Source organism: Staurois parvus, unplaced genomic scaffold (assembly GCF_062004578.1).
Source record: "Staurois parvus isolate SC_StPar_1 unplaced genomic scaffold, SC_StPar_1.0 ptg002113l, whole genome shotgun sequence".
Taxonomy (NCBI): Eukaryota; Metazoa; Chordata; class Amphibia; order Anura; family Ranidae; genus Staurois; species Staurois parvus.
The window spans coordinates 1,947,987-1,968,977 of NW_028319909.1; the positions used below are offsets into that span (position 1 = coordinate 1,947,987).

The 20,991-nt window shown below is 43.9% G+C and overlaps 1 protein-coding gene across 1 annotated transcript in view; it reads right to left on the bottom strand.

Moving 5' to 3' along the window:
- Nucleotides 1–19,887, bottom strand: part of LOC149432714 (sialic acid-binding Ig-like lectin 13) — a 34,145-nt gene extending 14,258 nt beyond the window's left edge. Inside the window, exons 1-6 of the mRNA XM_089665026.1 lie at nt 19,840–19,887; nt 16,521–16,623; nt 12,359–12,712; nt 7,971–8,324; nt 4,530–4,784; nt 942–971 (exon numbers count right to left, since the gene is read on the bottom strand). Coding sequence (XP_089521152.1) covers nt 942–971; nt 4,530–4,784; nt 7,971–8,324; nt 12,359–12,712; nt 16,521–16,623; nt 19,840–19,887 — 1,144 coding nt within the window. The remainder of the gene's footprint in view (nt 1–941; nt 972–4,529; nt 4,785–7,970; nt 8,325–12,358; nt 12,713–16,520; nt 16,624–19,839) is intronic.
- Nucleotides 19,888–20,991: the final 1,104 nt, after the last annotated feature.

The following is a 20,991-nucleotide window of genomic DNA, read 5'->3' on the forward strand; positions in this document are numbered from 1 at the left end:
GTCTCTGTAGTAAATAATTCATGGCTGGGACCTGCTGATTGGCTGTGTCCAAACACAGCCTGGAGCCCTGTGTTGATAATCAACACAGGGCTCTGTACAGAGGGAACAATCTCTTTGTTTCTTCTCCCTGCAAAGGCAGATGGTAACCCCATTCCAGCCAGTGTCATTAGTACAGGGCCACTGGTGTCAGTTCCCACCCAGTGTCAGCTAGTGTCAGATTGCTTGTCGCACCGTCCCACTATAAGTCGCTGATCACCCCCATTACTGATATAAAAAAAAATTCCAATATATAAACCATAGTTTGTAGACGCTATAACTGCAAACCAATCAATATTCACTTATTGGGATTTTTTTCCTACCTAAGACATGCAGCAGAATACATTTGTGTCCTACATTTATGAAGACATTTGATATTTTTTAAAAATTTTTTATTGGATATATTGTATTGCAGAAAGAAAAAAAATATTGTTTATTTTTTTAATTTTCGGTCTTTTTTTCTTTTTTATAACAAAAAAAATTTAAAAAACCCAGTGGTGCTAAAATACTAATTAAAAAAAGCTCTAATTGTGTGTAAATAATTTTATAAATTCAGTTTAGGTATAGCGGTATATGATAAATTAGTGCCGAATAGCCAAAAACGGCCTTGTCATGATTAGGATAAAACCTTCTGGAGCTGAAGTGGTTATCAAATTCTTCTGGCAAGTAAAGAAATCGTTGATGTCACTTTTTCCCCCCAGGAGTGTGTAAATCAGTTTGAGCTACTGAGCTTTGTAGACAACTGGCTTCTTGCTACAGGAGATGAGGAGACACTGGAAAATGTTTAAAAAAGAACTGATAGCACCACCTGCTGGCTTCATCGAAGATATAAAACATTTATAGGTGATATTTCATATTTATATATAAAAGAGTGAAAGTGATAACATTTATGAAATGTACAATACCTGGTGTGGTAATAAAGATGGAAGGTGGATCTGTCATGATAAACGGAAACAAAAGTAAATCAATACACATTAGAGCAACACATTTACGGTTTCATCAGACGATCAGTATTTTGTAACCTAAGTATTCTGTGGCTACCATAGCACCTCTTCCCGTTGGCACCTCCTGGCCCTTTAAGAGGTTTCAGATGCCGAGAGGCAGAGGTGGGCATTTTGGTCATGTGATTACTGTAACTGGCTGTCACGGCTGTCACATGATCGGAAAGATCCCGATCGCTACTTTCTGATACCTGCCAGTAACTGTGCTGGGACCCCACAGGGTGCAGCATCGTTTACATTTTGGTATACCTATAGGCAGCCTCTCGGCGTTACGGCCCACACTCCGAGAGGCCACATATATGTGTACGGCTGGTGGGAAGAGGTTAAAGTGAATCAGTCACTATTTTAAAACCCAAAAACAAACCCATGCTTGCAAAGAAAAGAATGAATAGGTACCACTCCCATGTGGATGAACCTTTTCTTAGTATTATTATTGTTATTATTATTATTATTATTATTATTATTATACAGGGTTTATATATTATTATTATTATACATTATTTATATTATTATTATTTATATTATTATTATTATTATTATACAGGGTTTATATATTATTATTATTATTATTATTACACAGGATTTATATTATTATTATTATTATACAGGATTTATATATTATTATTATTATTATTATACATTATTTATATTATTATTATTATTATACAGGGTTTATATATTATTATTATTATTACACAGGGTTTATATATTATTATTATTACACAGGATTTATATTATTATTATTATTATAATACAGGATTTATATATTATCATTATTATTATTATTATTATACATTATTTATATTATTATTATTATTATTATTATACAGGGTTTATATATTATTATTATTATTATTATTATTATTATTACACAGGGTTTATATATTATTATTACACAGGATTTATATTATTATTATTATTACTATTTATATAGCGCCAACAGTTTGCTCAGCACTTTACAATATTATTATTATTATTATTATTATTACACAGGATTTATATTATTATTATTATTATTACTATTTATATAGCGCCAACAGTTTGCTCAGCGTTTTACAATATTATTATTATTATTATTATTGTTATCATTATTACACAGGATCTATATAGCGCCAACAGTTTGCTCAGCACTTTACAATATACCGGGAGACAATACAGCACCAATACAGTTCAATACAAGGGGGATAGGAGGGTCCTGTTCCTTGGAGCTTACAATCTAAAAGGGAGGGGATAGTGGTACAAAAGGTAGTAACTGTGGGGGGGATGGACTGGCAGGAGGAATAGAAGATTGCTGTAAAAAAAGTCCTGGATTCTTTCCTAGATACACAGAATATAACTGGATACTAACATTTATAGGTCAAGTTGATCCAGGGAATATCCAATTGCCTCTCGGGGGATCAGGAAAGAATTGTTTTCCCTGCAGGAGGAAATTGGATCATGCTTTGCTGGTTTTTTTGCTTTCTGCTGGATCAACTGTGAGTGTAGGATTATAACTTTTTTTGTTTTTTTATGGTTGAACTGGATGGATTTTTGTCTTTTCTCAGCCAGACTAACTATGTAATTATGTAATAAACCTTGTCCGGAGTTGAATGCTTTCAGTTTTACCTTACCAAAGAAACCAAAGCTCCAGTCAAAATGTAAAAAAACTGTAGCTGCTGACTTTTGAAAAAAACAGACACTCACCTGTCCCTTGAACCAGTGGTGTGCTCACCCCAACCAGGTTCACCGACCGTTCGCAGTCCCTGGTGGCAGCATCTTAAAGTGTTACTAAACCCTGGACCCTGCATTCACTATATCTGGTCTCCCTGGAACCCGCATTCACTATATCCAGTCTCCCCGGACCCTGCATTCACTATATCTGGTCTCCCTGGACCCTGCATTCACTGTATCTGCTCTCCCCGGACCCTGCATTCACTATATCTGCTCTCCCCGGACCCTGCATTCACTATATCCGCTCTCCCTGGACCCTGCATTCACTATATCCGCTCTCCCCGGACCCTGCATTCACTATACCTGGTCTCCCCGGACCCTGAATTCACTATATCTGCTCTCCCTGGACCCCGCATTCACTATATCTAGTCTCCCCAGACCCTGCATTCACTATATCCACTCTCCCCGGACCCCGCATTCACTATATCTGGTCTCCCCGGACCCTGCATTCACTATATCCACTCTCCCCGGACCCTGCATTCACTATATCTGGTCTCCCCGGACCCTGCATTCACTATATCCGGTCTCCCCGGACACTGCTTTCACTATATCCGGTCTCCCCGCACTCTGCATTCACTATATCCGTTCTTTCTGGACCCTGCATTCACTATATCTGGTCTCCCCAGACCCTGCATTCACTATATCTGGTCTCCCCAGACCCTGCATTCACTATATCTGCTAAATACCTCTTCTCATCAGCACTTAGAGCAGTTCTGTGACTTCTGTCAGTGTCCAGCAGAGCACTGGTTAAAACTTTTAGGAGGAGTTTTCATTCTGCTCTGACTGTCTTATGAGGCTGCATAACCCCTGACCTTCTGTCTGGACAGTGCTGATTGGCCCTGTGCTGAGCACATGCACCCTCTCAAAGAAAAAAAAAAAAAACTAGCAATACACACTAAACTGAGCATGTGTGGAGTGGCTCCTAGAGCTCTGTACTCTCAGCACCAGACTCCAGGGGCAGACTGACAACTCATGTGGTCCCCAGGCAATAGGGGATCATGGGCCCCCTGTGTCTTTTCCCACACTCAAAAAAGCCTATAAAAAAGGTACCAGGGGCATGGGGCCCCCTACTGACCCTGGGCCCTCGGGCAGTGCCCGAGTTCTCAAATGATTAGTCCACCCTTCCAGACTCCCAACAAACATGCAACAGGAGAATAGCGGCCCACTTCCGTCCTGTCCCATAGCAAATGGCACTATGTACCCTGCAAAGGGGTGGGGGGCGGCTATCCCAGGCCAACCTGGACTCCGCGGCACTGCGGTATCATCACCTTTAGGGGGGATTCTGACTTAGAGGCGTTCAGTCATAATCCCACAGATGGTAGCTTCGCCCCATTGGCTCCTCAGCCAAGCACACACACCAGATATCTGAACCTGCGGTTCCTCTCGTACTGAGCAGGATTACTATTGCGACAACACATCATCAGTAGGGTAAATCTAACCTGCCTCACAATGATCTATGTTACTATGGTCCAAACTGGAAAAGGCTTGGCTTTTGATATATTGCAACAGTCAAGGGCGGACTGACAACTCATGGGGCCCCCGAGCAATAGGGGATCATGGGGCCCCTGTGTCCTTGCCCAAACTCAAAAAAGCCTATAAAAAAGGTACCAGGAGCATCTCATGGGGCCCCCTACTGACCCCGGGCCCTCGGGCAGTGCCTGAGTTTCCAAATGGTCAGTCCGCCCCTGGCAACAGTGAGCTAACACATATTCTATTTAAAAATTGCAAAACTTTAGCTGCCTGTGTGATTTTGTTTCCCCAAATCTCATATTTTATACTCACACTGAACAGATATTGTGATTTCATTTTGGATATATTTCTTCAATGATGAGAAGGTCATCTGACAAATCAGTGCAGTTTGATGGTGACTCCGAGTCGGGACAAATGTCAGGTTTGTAGAATTAGTCCACATCCCCGTCTGATTCTGCCATGTTATTAGTGCGCTGGGACAAACTTTCGGCGCCGTACATGTTAACGTAACCTTTATACCTTCGGTCAGTATCCCGGGGTCTGAGATTACAGGTTTTTCACCAAAATCTATAAAAAGCAACCCGCAAAAACATTTGAAAGAGGTTTTAAAGACAAAATGTAGAAAACATTTTGGTGATATTGTTAACCCCTTCACGGCGGTGCCTCCTGGCCCTTTAAGGGTTCCAGAAGCCGGGAGGTGGGGTGGGGTTTAGGGTCATGTGACCGCTGTGATGCGCTATCACGGCAGTCACATGATCGGGAAAGGTCCCGATCGAAAGAGGAGATCGGGAGCAGGGGTGGACTGACAACTCATGGGGCCCCTGGGCAATAGGGGATCATGGGGCCCCTGTGTCCTTGCCCAAACTCAAAAAAGCCTATGAAAAAGGTACCAGGGGCATCTCATGGGGCCCCCTACTGACCCCGGGCCCTCGGACAGTGCCCGAGTTTCCAAATGGTCAGTCCGCCCCTGATCGGGACCTTTCCGTGAGTACCGGACATGTCTGCTGGGAGCGTGCAGTGCATGCGCTCTCGGCACATATGTCCTTTTTTTAATTGCACGATCAGGACCAGGGGTGGACTGACAACTCATGGGGCCCCCGGGCAATAGGGGATCATGGGGCCCCTGTATCCTTGCCCAAACTCAAAAAAGCCTATGAAAAAGGTACCAGGGGCATCTCATGGGGCCCCCTACTGACCCCGGGCCCTCGGACAGTGCCCGAGTTTCCAAATGGTCAGTCCGCCCCTGATCGGGACCTTTCCGTGAGTACCGGACATGTCTGCTGGGAGCGTGCAGGGCACGCGCTCTCGGCACATATGTCCTTTTTTTAATTGCACGCAAGTGTGCTGCCGCTCGGCATCTAGGTCCAGACACCGGGAGGCTGCACATGTGTGTGCGGCCGGCATGAAGAGGTTAAGATTTAAAGAAGAACTCCAGGATAAGCAAAATAATCACCCTTTCTTTCTCCCCAATCTACTCTTATGGTTTTATCCTGTTTATGTTCCTTTAGACATTTGTGCGTTGTGTTGTTGATGTTGTAGAACCATTCTGGTCATAACGCCATCATTCTATCACATTTCAGAAAAAACAAAAAAGAAGAATTTGTACAAAGTCTGCTTTGTTTTTCTTTTCTTTATTGTTCATTTCTATCCACTTGTCTACAACGTGCAAATGTTTATTGATAAAACCCAATAAATATTTTTTTGAAAACAAAAATCAACCATTAGTACACCCCCCTACACAAAACAATAAACAGTTAATAACATTTTGAAAATCCTTAACCACAGATACTGCAGATGACAAATTAAAGGGACTTTAAATATGCCTACAAAATCAGACTGGATATCAATAACATTAACAAAAAAATCCCATAAAAACAATTCTTTTTTTTAAATTTTTTAAACAAGATTTAACCACTTCCAGACCGGACACTTTTACCCCCTTCCTGTCCAGGGCAGTTTTCAGCTTTCAGTGCTTATCACACTTTGAATGACAATTGCGCGGTCATGCAACACTGCACCCATATTAATTTTTTAGCATTTTCTTAAAACAGATAAAGCTTTATTTTGGTGGTATTTATTCACCACTGGGATTTTTATTTTTTTTGCTATATAAATGAAAAAGTCCAAAAATTTTGAAAAATAGTTTTTCTTATAAAATTTTTTAGTAAAAAAACAAAACAAATTAGTTTATAACCAAAAATTATTATTTTTTTTTTTTTTACATTTTTATTTTTTTATATTATTATGCATGTTTTTTTTAACATACTGTCACCCTAGCAGTACAGTGTCACCATGGTGACACTGTACTACTTGTGGGGGGTGATGAAGATTTTTTTTTTTTGCACTGATTGCTTTTATACCCGTAAAGGCTGTAAAAGCAATCATTTCTCCTCTCTGGTTGCATTCTTGCAGCCATTGAGAAATACTGTGAGAGCTGTGATTGGTCACAGCTTGTCACATGGTACAAGGCTGTTGTGAACAGCCTTGTACCATGTGACCTCTGTAATCATTCACAGATTTCACACGTAGTAAGCAATGATGTCAGAAGCGCACCCGGCGATCTCTGGCACCGGGCGCGCACCCGGCGATCTCCGTGATCGCTGTGTCCTACGGACACAGGTGATCACGTGATGTGGTAAAAGGCCAATCACAGCGGCCTTTTACCACTTGATCAGCGGTGTCCAATGACACGCTGATCAGAGGGAAATGCAAGTGCCGGTTCTCGGCTGCACTTTCCTCACGCTGTCAGATCGTGAGGAAAGTACTGCCGAGAACCGGCAGTTGTCAGAGCGGGGATCGGCACCGATCATCAGGGCACTGATGATCAGTGCCCTGATGATCGGTGCCCAGCAGTGCCACCCGCAAGTTCCGCCCACCTGTGCCCAGCAGTGCGCCCACTAGCTCCGCCCACCTGTGCCCAGCAGATCACCCACCTGTGCCCAGCAGTGCACCCACCTGTGCCCAGCAGCGCACCCACCTGTGCCACTCTGCAGTCTCACACACCTGTGCCCAGAAGTGCCACCTACCTGTGCCCAGCAGTGCCACCCACCTGTGCCCATCCACCTGTGCCCACCAGTGCCACCCACCTGTGCCCACCCACCAGTGCTGCCCACCAGTGCCACCCACCAGTGCAGCCCAGCAGTGCTGCCAGTCAGTGCCCAGGGGTTGTGCCAGTCAGTGCCGCCAGTCAGTGCCCAGCAGTGATGCCAGTCAGTGCCGTCTATCAGTACCCATCATCAGTGTCACCTATCAGTGCCGCCTATCAGTGCTGCATATTAATGCCGCCTATCCGTGACACCTCATTAGTGCTGTCTATCAGTGCCGCCTATCCGTGCCACCTCATTAGTACTGCCTATCGGTGCCCTTTAGTGCTGCCTATCAGTGCCCATCAGTGCCGCCTCATCAACGCACATCAGTGAAGGAGAAAAAATACCTGTTTGAAAAATTTTATAATAGAAACAAAGAAACTTTTTTTTTTTTTTTTCAAATTTTTTGCATTTTTTTTTATAGCGCAAAAAGTAAAGTGCCCAGTGGCGATTAAATACCACCAAAAGAAAGCTCTATTTGTGAGAAAAAAATGATCAAAATTTCATATGGGTACAATGTTGCATGACCGCGCAATTGTCAATCAAAGTGTGGCAGCGCTGAAAGCTGAAAATTGGCCTGGTAAATAAGGGGGTATAAGTGCCTGGTAGGCAAGTGGTTAAAGAGTAGAGCTTTAGAGGAAACAACACTTATGGACAGTAAGCCTACCTGTGACCTGTATTGTTATCACTTTGGATACATAGCCGTATGTCCCGTTGACTTGTCCATCTTCGAATGTAAAATAATACTTTCCAGAATCTTGCTCTTTGGCATCAGTTATCATTAGCGTGCAATTTCCATTATCTGGATTTCCCATCAGCTGAAAATTTGGCTTTGTGCCAACAATTGACTTGTCACTAGAGGCTACAAATTCATGGCATATCGTCTTCCAGTGACCTCTAGAGCCGGTAAAGGATGTTGTCTTGTTAGCAGTAAATGTACAAGGAATAATGACACAAAGACTCTTCTGGACAGTGACAGTCTGATCCACCAAAATAGAATAGCCATCTACTTCTCTAATTTCTGGGTGAAAAAGATGAGTAGACAAATGTTAAAAAAAACTTCAGAAAATGCATGTAAAGACAACATTTTTTTGAGAAAGGGTTAGACCATCTCTCAAGTTTTTATTGCAGTCTATGTTCCCTGTTGAAAACAGTGTCATGTACCTGGTTGCAGAGCCTGATGAGAAGATGGAGGCCTCTCTTACAGCCCAGGGACCACTGGTGGTGAGACAGTGGACGTGAGAGCATGTTGAAGTATGAGTGCCTGTAAGGTGTCCAGCAGAATGCGCAGGTAGGTAGCCAAAGCTTCACCTTGAATAAACCAGATGCCAAAGGCATTGGTGGCGAACAGATGCAGCAAGACCAGGGGAGGACTGACCATTTGGAAACTCAGGCACTGCCCGAGGGCCCAGGGTCAGTAGGGGGCCCCTTGAGATGCCCCTGGTACCTTTTTCATAGGGTTTTTTGGGCAAGGACACAGGGGCCCCATGATCCCCTATTGCCCGGGGGCCCCATGAGTTGTCAGTCCGCCCCTGAGCAGGACCCCAAACTGGAAAACAGTAGACGGGCAGACACCTCCGGCAAATGACTGGTTGCTGCTGGGAGGAGGCTGGTAAGACCCAGGTAAGTAGCGTGCTGATCAGGTGGCACTGGATAGGTAGGGTGAGGCAGGACGCAAGGTCAGAAAAGCCAAGTTGGTAATAGATAGTCAGATCAGGCATAAATGGCAGGCATAAGAATAGTCAGGACCAGGGACGGACTGACAACTCATGGGGCCCCCGGGCAATAGGGGATCATGGAGCCCCTGTGTCCTTTTGGGTATCCAAATTCAAAAAAGCCTATGAAAAAGGTACCAGGGGCATCTCATGGGCCCCCCTACTGACCCAGGGCCCTAGGGCTGTGCCCGAGTTTCCAAATGGTCAGTCCACCCCTGGTCAGGACACAGGCCGAGGTCAGCAGCAGTGGAGTAGGTAGATAAGGCAAGAGGGAAAAGCAATGTCCAGGGACAAGCCGAGGTCAGGGCAGGTAGCGTTCAAGTGTGGTCAAAGCAAGCTGGGTCAGTAAATGGAATCGAGCACAAGAATGGGCACAGGATTCACGGAAATGCTGTAGATCAGAAAGGCCAATGGAACAACTTAAATGAAATAGTCCATTTGGTGCCAACATTAGTGGCAGGGGCTTGCACACCGGGGCATGCATGTCTGCACACAACTGTACGGGCACCCACAGGCCTACACCTACACCTACACATCTGTATCTGCTTGGAACTTCATTTGCACTATGGGCAGGACTTCCCTGACACAGAGCTTAGGACCAGAATGAGGTCCATCTACACTATACCTTCAATATGTATCAGCTTCTTTGAAGAAATACACACTCTATTCTATACCCATCAGAACCAAGTCTATTGGTCGAACGCTGTCACGCACACATCAGAAACCTTTTTTTTTTGAGGAATGGTTAGGGTCAATCTGTCTGTATCTTAGTTATTTGTTCTCTCTATTTGACCATTGTCACCAGTGTGATGATGGAACTGTCAGCCTCAAGCTCCAGGCACACTAGGAGCTGAAAAAAATGCCATAAAAATGCTGGATAAAAACAGCTTAATATGCTTTTGTATCGGTGTTTTGCCGGCTTTTAGCAGTTTATAGCTGGTTGTTAAGGAGCAGGATCGATGACATCACAAGGGGGCTGGGTCACCCCGTGATGTCACTGGATGGTCCCGTCCCTTAATTCATTTAGCTGTGGAAGGAGGTGGACCTGTCAGATGACTGGAGTCAGTGTTGCAGACAGAGCTCTTTTTTTGGAGGGGTTGCGGTGGCGTTCAACATAATTGACGCTGGGGGACATTGTTTTGGGGTTTTTATTTATTTTTTTTTAAATAAACTCAAAAATTGTCTCTGACTTTTTTATTTATTTTGGACATCTTTTTGGTGAATGAGTAGGGGTACAATGTACCCCTACTCAATTACATGAGGGAGCTGAGATCTGGGGGCACCCCCTGTTCAAGGGGTCTTTCAGATTCCGATAAGCCCCTTGCTTGTAGACCCCCACAATTGCTGTCAAGGGGCACGGTGCTTTGGGGGGCCCCCTACCCCAAAGCACCCCCCTTATGTTGAGGGCACGAGGCCTGGTATGGTCCAAGAGGGGGGCTCGCCTCCCCACTCCTGGCCTGACAGGCTTCGTGCTTGGAAAAGGGTCTGGTATGAAATTTAGGGGACTGCCATGCCATTTTTTTAAATATTGGCATGAGGGTTCCTTCAAAATCCATACCAGACCTGACAGCTGATGAGTCGTCCTTTATTAAGGACGCAGTGGCCAGCTTACTGGCCCGCTCCTTAACAGCCAGCTATTCACTGGTTGGTAAGGATGCTGGTGGCCACCCGAATTACAAAAATAACAAATTTAAAGGAATACAAACTAAGAAAACAAAATTTGATTCGAAAACAAATTTGAATTCAAAAACAAAATCGAACAAACATTCGAAAACCAATTTAAAGCAGAGCTCCACCCAAAAGGAGAGGTTCCGCTTTAAGGACTGGTCCCCCGCTCCCCGTTAAGGATTGGCACCTTTGGGGAGTGGGAGAGAGTGGGTACCCGAAATTGACAGGTACCCGATCCCACTTCCTCTGCGATTGCCTAGGTGATTGGAAGCGGAAGTTGTCCTCCCTCCCCGTAGTCTTTTGGGAAACCTGACAGGTCCCAGAAGACTACAGGGCCATTCACAAAGAGCAGCGCTTCTCGGGCATGCGCAGTGAGCAGTGAAGCCGCAAGCTGTCACAGCCAGGTGCCCACACTGAAGAAGCCAGTGCTGGGGACACAGGGCAGCAGGTGAAACGGGTTGTGAGGAGGGAGGGAACACCGTGGGATCGAGGCACAGGTAAGTGTCCATTTTTAAAAGTCAGCTACTACAGTTTTTGCAGCTGCTGACTTTTAGTTTTTATTTTTTTTTTCAAATCTACACGTGTACGGCCAGCTTAACTTTTCGAATTCGGTGGAATTTTTTGGAATTCGGTTGAAATCTTTTCAATTTCAGACGACTTTTCGAATTTTGTTGAATCAATTTCGAATTCAGTTGAACCAATTTCGAATGTGAACGACTTGGTCGAAATGTTTTAGAATTGAATTCGAATACGAATTTACGAAACTAATCCCGAAAATGAATCGAACAAATTTAACAAATCCAACTACGTGAAATTTGTTTAGATTTTAGAATCAAAACAAAAACAATTTTTCTTTTGGTTTTGCACATGTCTACTCATTTGTACCGTATTTATAGAGACAGCTACAGTTACCAACCAGACCGGACTGTAAAAATGTCTGTCTTTGTTCATCTCCATTATATGGGAGATTATAGAAGAAGTAACATTGTTTTTCTCTTTCAATTCACAGGAAGTGACAAGGAGATTTCAGGCAGGATCAACAGGTATTTTCTGTACTTGATGCAAATGTTCATAGCCAAAAAAAAAAAGAACACAATGCAGCCACCACATCTAAGGACTTAGCTGCAATATATTATTATTATACAGGATTTATATATCTCCAACAGTTTGCTCAGCGCTTTACAATATAGTGGGAGACAATACAGTAATAATACAGTTCAATACAAGAGGGAAAGGAGGGCCCTGATCCTGGGAGCTTACAATCTAGGAGGGCGGGCTGAGTGGTACAATAGGTAAAACTGTGGGGGATGGACTGGTTGGAAGAGTAGAGGATTCCAGTATTAGCAGAGGGCAGGATAGGCTTCCCTGAAGAGATAGGTTTTTAATGATCGTCTTAAGGTAAGTAGAGTAGGTGATAGTCTGATAGATTGGGGTAGGGAGTTCCAGAGGATGGGTGACGCCCTCGAGAAGTCTTGGAGACGAGCATAGGAGGAGGAGATAAGCAAGCTAGAGAGTAGGAGGTCTTGCGAGGAGCGGAGAGGACGGTTTGGGTGATTTGTAGAGATAAGATCGAATATGTAAATTGGGGCAGTGTTGTGGATGGCTTTGTATGTCATAGTTATATATTATAATTTTCTTAATGGATTTAGTTACCTTTTAGATCTGCACTCACCTGTTACCTCTACCTTGACTGGCATGTTCAAATAATTATAATTTTTTACATTGTTTTTGTTCTCCTCAAATCTGAAGATGTAATGGCCATTGTCCTCCTTTCTGGCATCGGTGATTTTCAGGGTGCAGTCACCGTTTTTAGGGTCTCCGATTGCGTGAAAATTTGGCTTCTTCCCTTTTGACTTATCAGTAGAAGCTAGTATGGTGTTCAAACCTTCCTTCCAATATCCCGTTGCACTGTCAAATTTTTCTCTACCGTCAGCCACGAATTTGCAAGGCACAATGGCGCACATAGTCTGTGGAATTTTCACATCTTGGGTAACGTGAATGGAGTAGGTAAGGGATATCACAGGCTCTGCAGGGAAAGAACATTTTGTAAGATTATGTACGTCAAAGGATATTCTTCATGAAAGAGTTTGCTCAGATAATCAATGTAACAGAACCGGACCCCGACTGCACTAGGGTATTTCCATTAGACTCCCGCTTCCCTGTCCGGACACAAATACACGGACACCACTCAAAGTAAAATCAGGAAATAGACTGCTTTATTTTAACACAGACACAAGATATATACATTCAAGGGAAAACCCTACCTCCCTGCATAAAGATGCAGGGCGGGGCAAACCAAATCTAGAAACCAGAGACACATCAGCAGACGCCCCCCCACCAAGCCAATACATAAACACATACATCCCATAATAGTTTGCTCCCAAGCAGGGGCGGACTGACAACTCATGGGACGATGAGATAAAGAGATCTTCCTTTCAGCTCCTGCCTGTAGGTAGGCCCCTCTCCTGGGCCACCTCCCAGGCTCTACACTCCAGCCTTCACTCTATCTTCCACCCAACACACTACTACTGCTCATTAGGCTCGCTCAGGGGCAGACTGACAACTCATGTGACCCCTTGTGCAATAGGGGATCATGGGGCCCCTGTGTCCTTGCCCAAACTCAAAAAAGCCTATGAAAAAGGTACCAGGGGCATCTCATGGGGCCCTCTACTGACCCCGGGCCCTCGGGCAGTGCCCGAGTTTCCAAATGGTCAGTCTGCCCCTGCTCCCAAGCAATACACACAATAGAACAATGGGATGCACCACATGGCAGTAAACAATGAACAATCCCCACACCCCACCTATACATGTCTACACAATATCAGGGCATTCCACCCTGTACCACTAACAGGCACAGGGTGACTTACACATAGGAGGGATATGGGGAGCTGAGACAGGGGTCTCCCCATCCCTCCAAAGGGGGCTGTGTTCCATGGGCCCCCCACCCAAATTCACTCCCGTCATTATAGGTGGAGCCTCGTGGACTGAGAATTTTCCTGGCTTCAGATATGTCGGAATTATTTATGTATTTCAGACATATCTGAAGCCAGGAAAGTTCTCAGTCCACATTGAAAACTACCCTGCCATATTTCCCAATTTTTTTGTCCAACTGGGAGATCTAGCTGTACCTATCCATCTTTGTCTTCCATCTGCTCCTGGTACATCCTCAATAATATAAAATAGATAAAAACCCAGCAAGGTTTTTGGGAGCCAATCATAATGGGCACACTGTGTGAGACTAGCATGTGCACCATCTAAACGTTGTCTAAAACCTCCATAAGGCACATCTTCTATACTTTTTCCCTTCTTTCTCCTTGATGTTGTCTCATCATACCGGTGCGAGCTCACAATACAATGCTGCAGAGAACAGCACCCAATATACGAGTGGGTATTAGGGAAATGCTTTACTTACTGCTTTTCAGGGGATGGAAGGGAGTGGGACTTTGGGGAAGAGGGGTCTGGAACATAGAGAAGGGCGTTTTTAGTTTGCCCTTTTCAATTGATTGCAATGGAATTTACGAAAATGGTGAAATTTCTCAAATACAAGGAACAATTTATTTATTTATTTCAGGTACTTATATAGCGCTGTCAATTTATGCAGCGCTTTACATATATATTGTACATTCACATCAGTCCCTAACCCTCAAGGGGTGTACAATCTAAGGTCCCTAACCCTCAAGGGGCGTACAATCTAAGGTCCCTAACCCTCAAGGGGTGTACAATCTAAGGTCCCTAACTCACATTCATACATACACATACTAGGGACAATTTAGACAGGAGCCAATTCACCTACCAGAATGTCTTTGGAGTGTGGGAGGAAACCAGAGTACCTGGAGGAAACCCACGCAAGCACAGGGAGAAAATGCAAACTCCAGGCAGGTGGTGCTGTGGTTGGGATTCAAACCAAGGACCCTAGTACTGCCAGGCGGAAGTGCTAACCATTTAGCCAATGTGCTGCCCATTTTAACCTCCCTGGCGGTATTCCCGAGTGTAGCTCGGGGTAAAGGTGGTGCTGTGGTTGGGATTGAGTACTGACGTGATACTATTTTTATTATTTGCACTAACATACAATTTTGAGGACAAGTTTTCGGGGAGTGTCCCCATCTTCAAGGTCCAGGCAGTACTACCACACAAAGTTTTAGCAGAATGTTAGAAGAGATGTTGAAAGGGGGAGGAAAGAAAACAAAAAAAAAAATCTCAAATACAAGGAAAATTTTGATGAAATTTTGGCGACGGGAACCCAATTACTTCAGATACAGCTGATCACAAATCGTGGTAAAGGGCCAATTACAGCAGTCCTTTACCATGGGATCAGCTGTGTCCAATCACAGCCGATCACACTGTAAACAGACTTGCTGGTTATCGGCACTCCTTTCCTCATACTGTCAAAGCTTGAGGAGAGGAGAGCTGGTAACCAGCAATTCACACAGGGGACATTTACACTGATAATCAGGGCGCTGAGGTTGGCCCTGAGGTTGGCTCTGAGGAAGAGGTTGTGTCCTCGAAACGCGTCAGTAAGTTGGTCATCCAGGGTTCCATCGTATGGACTCAGATGATATTTGGATTGAACAGCTTGTTCATTGTGATGTGCCTGTGTTTTATATGTCCATTGTGAGTATGATACTTACTTTTTTATTCTCTCAATAAATATTTTTAAACGATAATGCACCAGGCTGGTGCGCCCTCTTTTTGTTTTTCCATTTGTTTTTTTCATTTGCATTCTCTGATCATCAGTGCAGTGCCATCAGTGCCTGTCAGTACAGCACCATCAGTGCCTCCTCATCAGTGCACATCAGTGCTGCCTACCAGTATCTCCTTATCAGTGCTGCCTATCAGTGCCTCTTCAACATTGCCCATTAGTGCTGCCTATCAGTGCCCATCAGTGCTGCCTATCAAGGCTCATCAGTGCTGCATTTCAGTACACAACAGTGCCACCTATCAATGCCCATCAGTGCTGTCTATCAGTGCCGTCAGTGCCACATATCAGTGCCTAAGTAGTGCCCATCAGTGCTGCCTATCAGTGCCCCTCCGTGCTGTCTGAGAGTGCCTGCTCATCAGTGTTGCCTATCGGTGCCTCCTCATCAGCACCCATCAGTGCCACCTATCAATGCCCATCAGTACCACCCAGGGGCGGATTGACAACTTATAGGGCCCCCAGGCAATAGGGAATCATGGGGCCCCTGTGTCCTCACCCACACCCAAAAAAGCCTATGAAAAAGGTACCAGGGGCATCTCATGGGGCCCCCTACTGACCTGGGCCCGAGTGCTCGAATAGACAGTCCGCCCCTGGTACCACCTATCAATGCCCATCAGTACCACCTATCAGTGCTCATCAGTGCTGTCTATCAGTGCCCATCAGTGCCGCATATCAATGCAGCCTCATCAGTGTCATCTCATCAGTGCTGCCTCATCAGTGCCTATCAGTGCAGCCTGTCAGTGCCCATCAACGCAGGCTTATCAGCGCACATCAGTGAAGGAGAAAGATTACTGTTTTGCTACATTTTTGCAATTTTTTCAACATTTTTGGTCTTTTTTTGTTTGTAAGGCAAAAAATAAAAAACCCCAGTGGTGATTAAATACCACCAAAAGAAAGCTCTATCTGTCTCAAAAAAAGATAATTTAGTTTGGGTACAGCGTTGCACGACCGCCCAATTGTCATTCAAAGTGTGACAGCGCTGAGAGATGAAAATTGGCCTGGGCAAGAAGGGGGGTGACAGTGCCCGGTACTGAAGTGGTTAAGTAGTAAAACATATTTAAATAGTAGAAATGAGGAAATAAATGCTAATGAGGAGAAAATTCATGATCTGTAAAGCTGTGACTATTTTCGCACAGACCTTTTGAAATGAGGAACAAAACTGTCATCAGCTGTAACCCGAGGCATCCATCTTTGCCTGCCCACATCCTGAAGCTGAGAAACCACTGTGCAACGGACAGGACCTGTGGACAATCACCATTCATTAGATGCATTCACAATCACATTTATTTTATAGGACAGTGAGAGATTAAATTAGTTGTAAACTCAATTACTAATATCTCAGTTATATAATAATAATAATAATATATAAATCCTGTATAATAATAATAATAATATAAATCCTGTATAATAATAATAATAATAATATATAAATCCTGTATAATAATAATATATAAATCCTGTATAATAATAATAATATATAAATCCTGTATAATAATAATAATAATAATAATAATATTAATAATATATACATCTTTTATAATAATAATAATAATATATAAATCCTGTATAACAATAATAATAATAATAATAATAACATATAAATCCTGTATAATAATAGTAAAAAAGCACTGACAGTGCACTAATGGCACTGGGCAGAAAGGGGTTAACATGTGGGGCAATCAAAGGGTTAACTGTGCACTGGTTGTTTTTTACATAGTGGGCTGTGTCTGTGTGTGGGCTGTTAGCACACTCCTTAGTTTGGCTCTGCTATGCTATAGGCCAGTGGTCGGCAAGCCGCGGCTCGCGAGCCACATGCGGCTCTTTACAAACTTAAATGCGGCTCTTCTGTGTGCCGGGCGCCCGCTCCCCTCCCTCCTCTCCCTCCTCTCGGGCGGCCGCCCCAAAAGTCAGGACTCTGCAGCTGTCAGGATGTAGGCGGGGCAGCGTGACGAACTCCTCTCTTCTCACAGTCCGCCCTGAAGACCAGAACGGCACGGGAACACGGCGAGAGGAACGCGCGGAGCAAAGGTAAGTGAATTGACACAGGGGGGACTTACTATATGGGGGATGAATTACTATGGGGGATGAATTACTATAGGGGGGATGAATTACTATGGGGGATGAATTACTATATGGGGGATGAATTACTATGGGGGATGAATTACTATATGGGGGATGAATTACTATATGGGGGACTTACTATATGGGGGATGAATTACTATGGGGGATGAATTACTATAGGGGGGATGAATTACTATATGGGGGATGAATTACTATATGGGGGATGAATTACTATACGGGGGATGAATTACTATGGGGGATGAATTACTATGGGGGATGAATTACTATAGGGGGGATGAATTACTATATGGGGGATGAATTACTATAGGGGGGATGAATTACTATATGGGGGATGAATTACTATATGGGGGATGAATTACTATGGGGGATGAATTACTATGGGGGATGAATTACTATATGGGGGATGAATTACTATGAGGGATGAATTACTATATGGGAGATGAATTACTATATGGTGGATGAATTACTATATGGGGGATGAATTACTATGGGGGATGAATTACTATATGGGAGATGTATTTTCAGTTTTAAAAATGTGGCTCTCAAAATAAATTTCAATCGTGGTTTTGGCGAGATTTGGCTCAGTTGAAAAAAAAGGTTGCCCACCACTGCTATAGGCTATAGGGTGGCTGGAAAGCGGTTAAAGGATGAAATGCAGCGATTTGGCATCAGGGATACTATTGCATTTTATTTCATGGTCAGTAGTGACTGGCAGACACATGAATTTGAAGGCCTTTTAAAAAAAAATTATCTTCCAAAGTTTACGTCAGCAAATTCCACCAGATATTCAAAAATATAATATTTACTGTATAATCTGTTTGTGTGCAAAACCGAGTGGTTCTGTGATGCAGTGTTGAGCCATCCAATAAAACTGTTATCTGCTATCATATCCAGGTTCACACCGGTGCCACTTCAGATGCAATTTTTATTTACAAATCACACCTGAAGTCGCATCTAATGTATTTTTTATGGCACAGTGTGATTTGAAGTGATGCGATTAAAAAATAATTCCTGTACTACTATGTTTCCAATTTCATTGTGACTTGCATTGACTTCTGTTAAATGAAGTTGCAAGCCGCAGTAAAATCGCGCTGATCTGCAGCTTTGAAATCATGCTACTTCAAGTGAAGTAGCACATTTAAAAATGTTGCATTCAGTGTGAACCAGGGCTAATATTTACTTTATCCAAGTGACATAACAGTCCATCCAGGGGTGTATTTACCACGAGGCAAACAAGGCATTTGCCTAGGGTGACATTTTTCAGGGGGGGCAGCACTGTCTCCTGAAAGAAGGATAGGAAAAAGAGACACATGGGGACCAGGTGGGATCTAGGAGAGGCTGCGGACTGCTTGATGGTGTATGCAGAGCCTGGCTCTTGTTCCCAGGGATGTCTGGGGCTGTGAAGGTGAGTGTCTTAACTCTTGCCAGGATGGGGGGGTCAACAGCGTATGGGGCAGTGGTAGTGAAAGACTCTCTCAGGTGAGAGTGGGGTGTTGTTGGTCAATGTCAGGCTCTCTTCATGGGGAAGGGGTTGTGTTAGTTGGTGTCAGAGTCTCTCCATGGGGGGGAAGCCAATTTTTGTGTTGCCTAGGGCAGCACGAAACCTAAATACGCCACTGAGTCCATCCCTAGCATAGATATATAGTAACCAGCTATATTTTGTGTATCCAAGAAAGAATCCAGGACTTTTTTAAAGCAATCCACTGAGCTGGCCAGAACCAACTCTTGAGGGAGTCTATTCCACATTCTCACAGCTCTTACTGTGAAGAAACCTTTCCGTGTTTGGAGATTAAATTTCTTTTCCTCCAGACGTAAAGAGCGCCCCCTTGTCCTCTGTGATGACCTCAGGGGGAATAACTCTACACCGAGTTCACTGTCTGAACCACTGATGTATTTATATAGCAAATTCATTATATTCCGCCATATGGCATCACTGCTCTCCAAATAAAATGTATGTACGAGGGGAGTTCAAGTCAAACCGGGTCAAAATTTCAAGGAGTGAAAACTGCATTCATTTTTTGGCATACTCCCCTGCTACATTTATACACTTCTCCCAGCGTTTAACTAATGCTTGGAAAGCTTCAGCATAGAAAGATTTGTCAGTGCATCTGAATCATCCTAGGACAGCCGGCTTCACTTCATCATCGGTGCTGAAATCTGACCTCAGAGGAACTATTTTAGGGGTCCAAACAGGTGGAAATCATATGGAACCAGGTCCGGGTTGTAAGGAGGATGTGGCAATACCTTCCAGCCAAGTTGTTGGGAGTAATAATGCGATCCAAAAAATCCTGGCCTTCACTATCAAAACGCTCCTTCAATGCCATGCAGACTTCAACTCTTCTGTGCCGGTCAAAAATGGAAAGCTGCCTTGGTACCCAGCGTACGATAACTTTTCGCAAAGTCCCATGAAGGATTGTGTTCATCGTTCCCACAGAAAGATTTGTCTCTTGTGCAATTTAATGACAGGTTATGTGGCGATTATCCAGGATCAGACGTTCTGCATACTGAATGTTCATAGGAATGACTGCTGTGGGCTGGGAACCACCACGGTCGGGATCGTCAAGATAGTGGCCGTGTACATGGTGGACGTACAGCCATCTTTGAAACATTTACACCATTCAAATGTCTTACTACGGCTGAGTGTCTCATCACCGTACTGTGCTTGATGTCTTCTGTAGATATCCGCGGGTTTTATGCCTTCGTTCACAAGAAGCTGTTCCATGCATTCACCAATACTATGGTCTGCCATCTTGATTAACCCCCCTGGAGGTATTCCCGAGTGTAACTCAGGGTAAAGTTTCAGCACCACAAGCGGTAACCCCGAGCTACACTCGGGAATACACTGCAGCGTTGCTCCGGTATCTCTTCTTCACTTACCTTGTCCTGCGCTCCCGCGATGTCCTCCCTGCAGTGTCCCCGGCAATGTCCTCCGGCCGATGCCGGCATCTGTCTTCTGGGTTCCATTTCCTGCGACATCAGGACGTACGGGGGACGGAACCGGCGGGAAATTTGAAAATGTAAAAAGTGCCATTCACTAAATTCACTAAAATCACATAGTATAACATTCCTGTATCCAACCATTTCACATACATTTTGTCCCGAGTGCTTTGTCCTGCACCCTGCCTGCATTTTTACTGTTCTTTCTACCTGGAAACTGAGAAACGTCCATGGCGTCCAAAAAGCGTCCCTTTAGGTCAAAAGCGGTTTTAGACCGGCTAGAGAACAGCGATAGTAAATCAGAACCACTTGCAGAATTGAGTGATAATGATTCGTGGGGGAAATTCCTCATCAGACACTGAAAACGATTCTGCGACTTTGCTCAGCGATGTGCGAACTTGGCGCTCTATTTCAAATTTCAGTGTTTTTGGTTTGATTATATTATTGAATTAAATTTATTATTATTATATTATTGTTTTTTATGATTATTTATTAAATTATAATTTATGATTTCGTGTTTCAAATTTTATCCTACCCGGGATGTTTACTAGACTCTTGTTCAGACAGATTTCTGTGAGTTATTCCTAAAA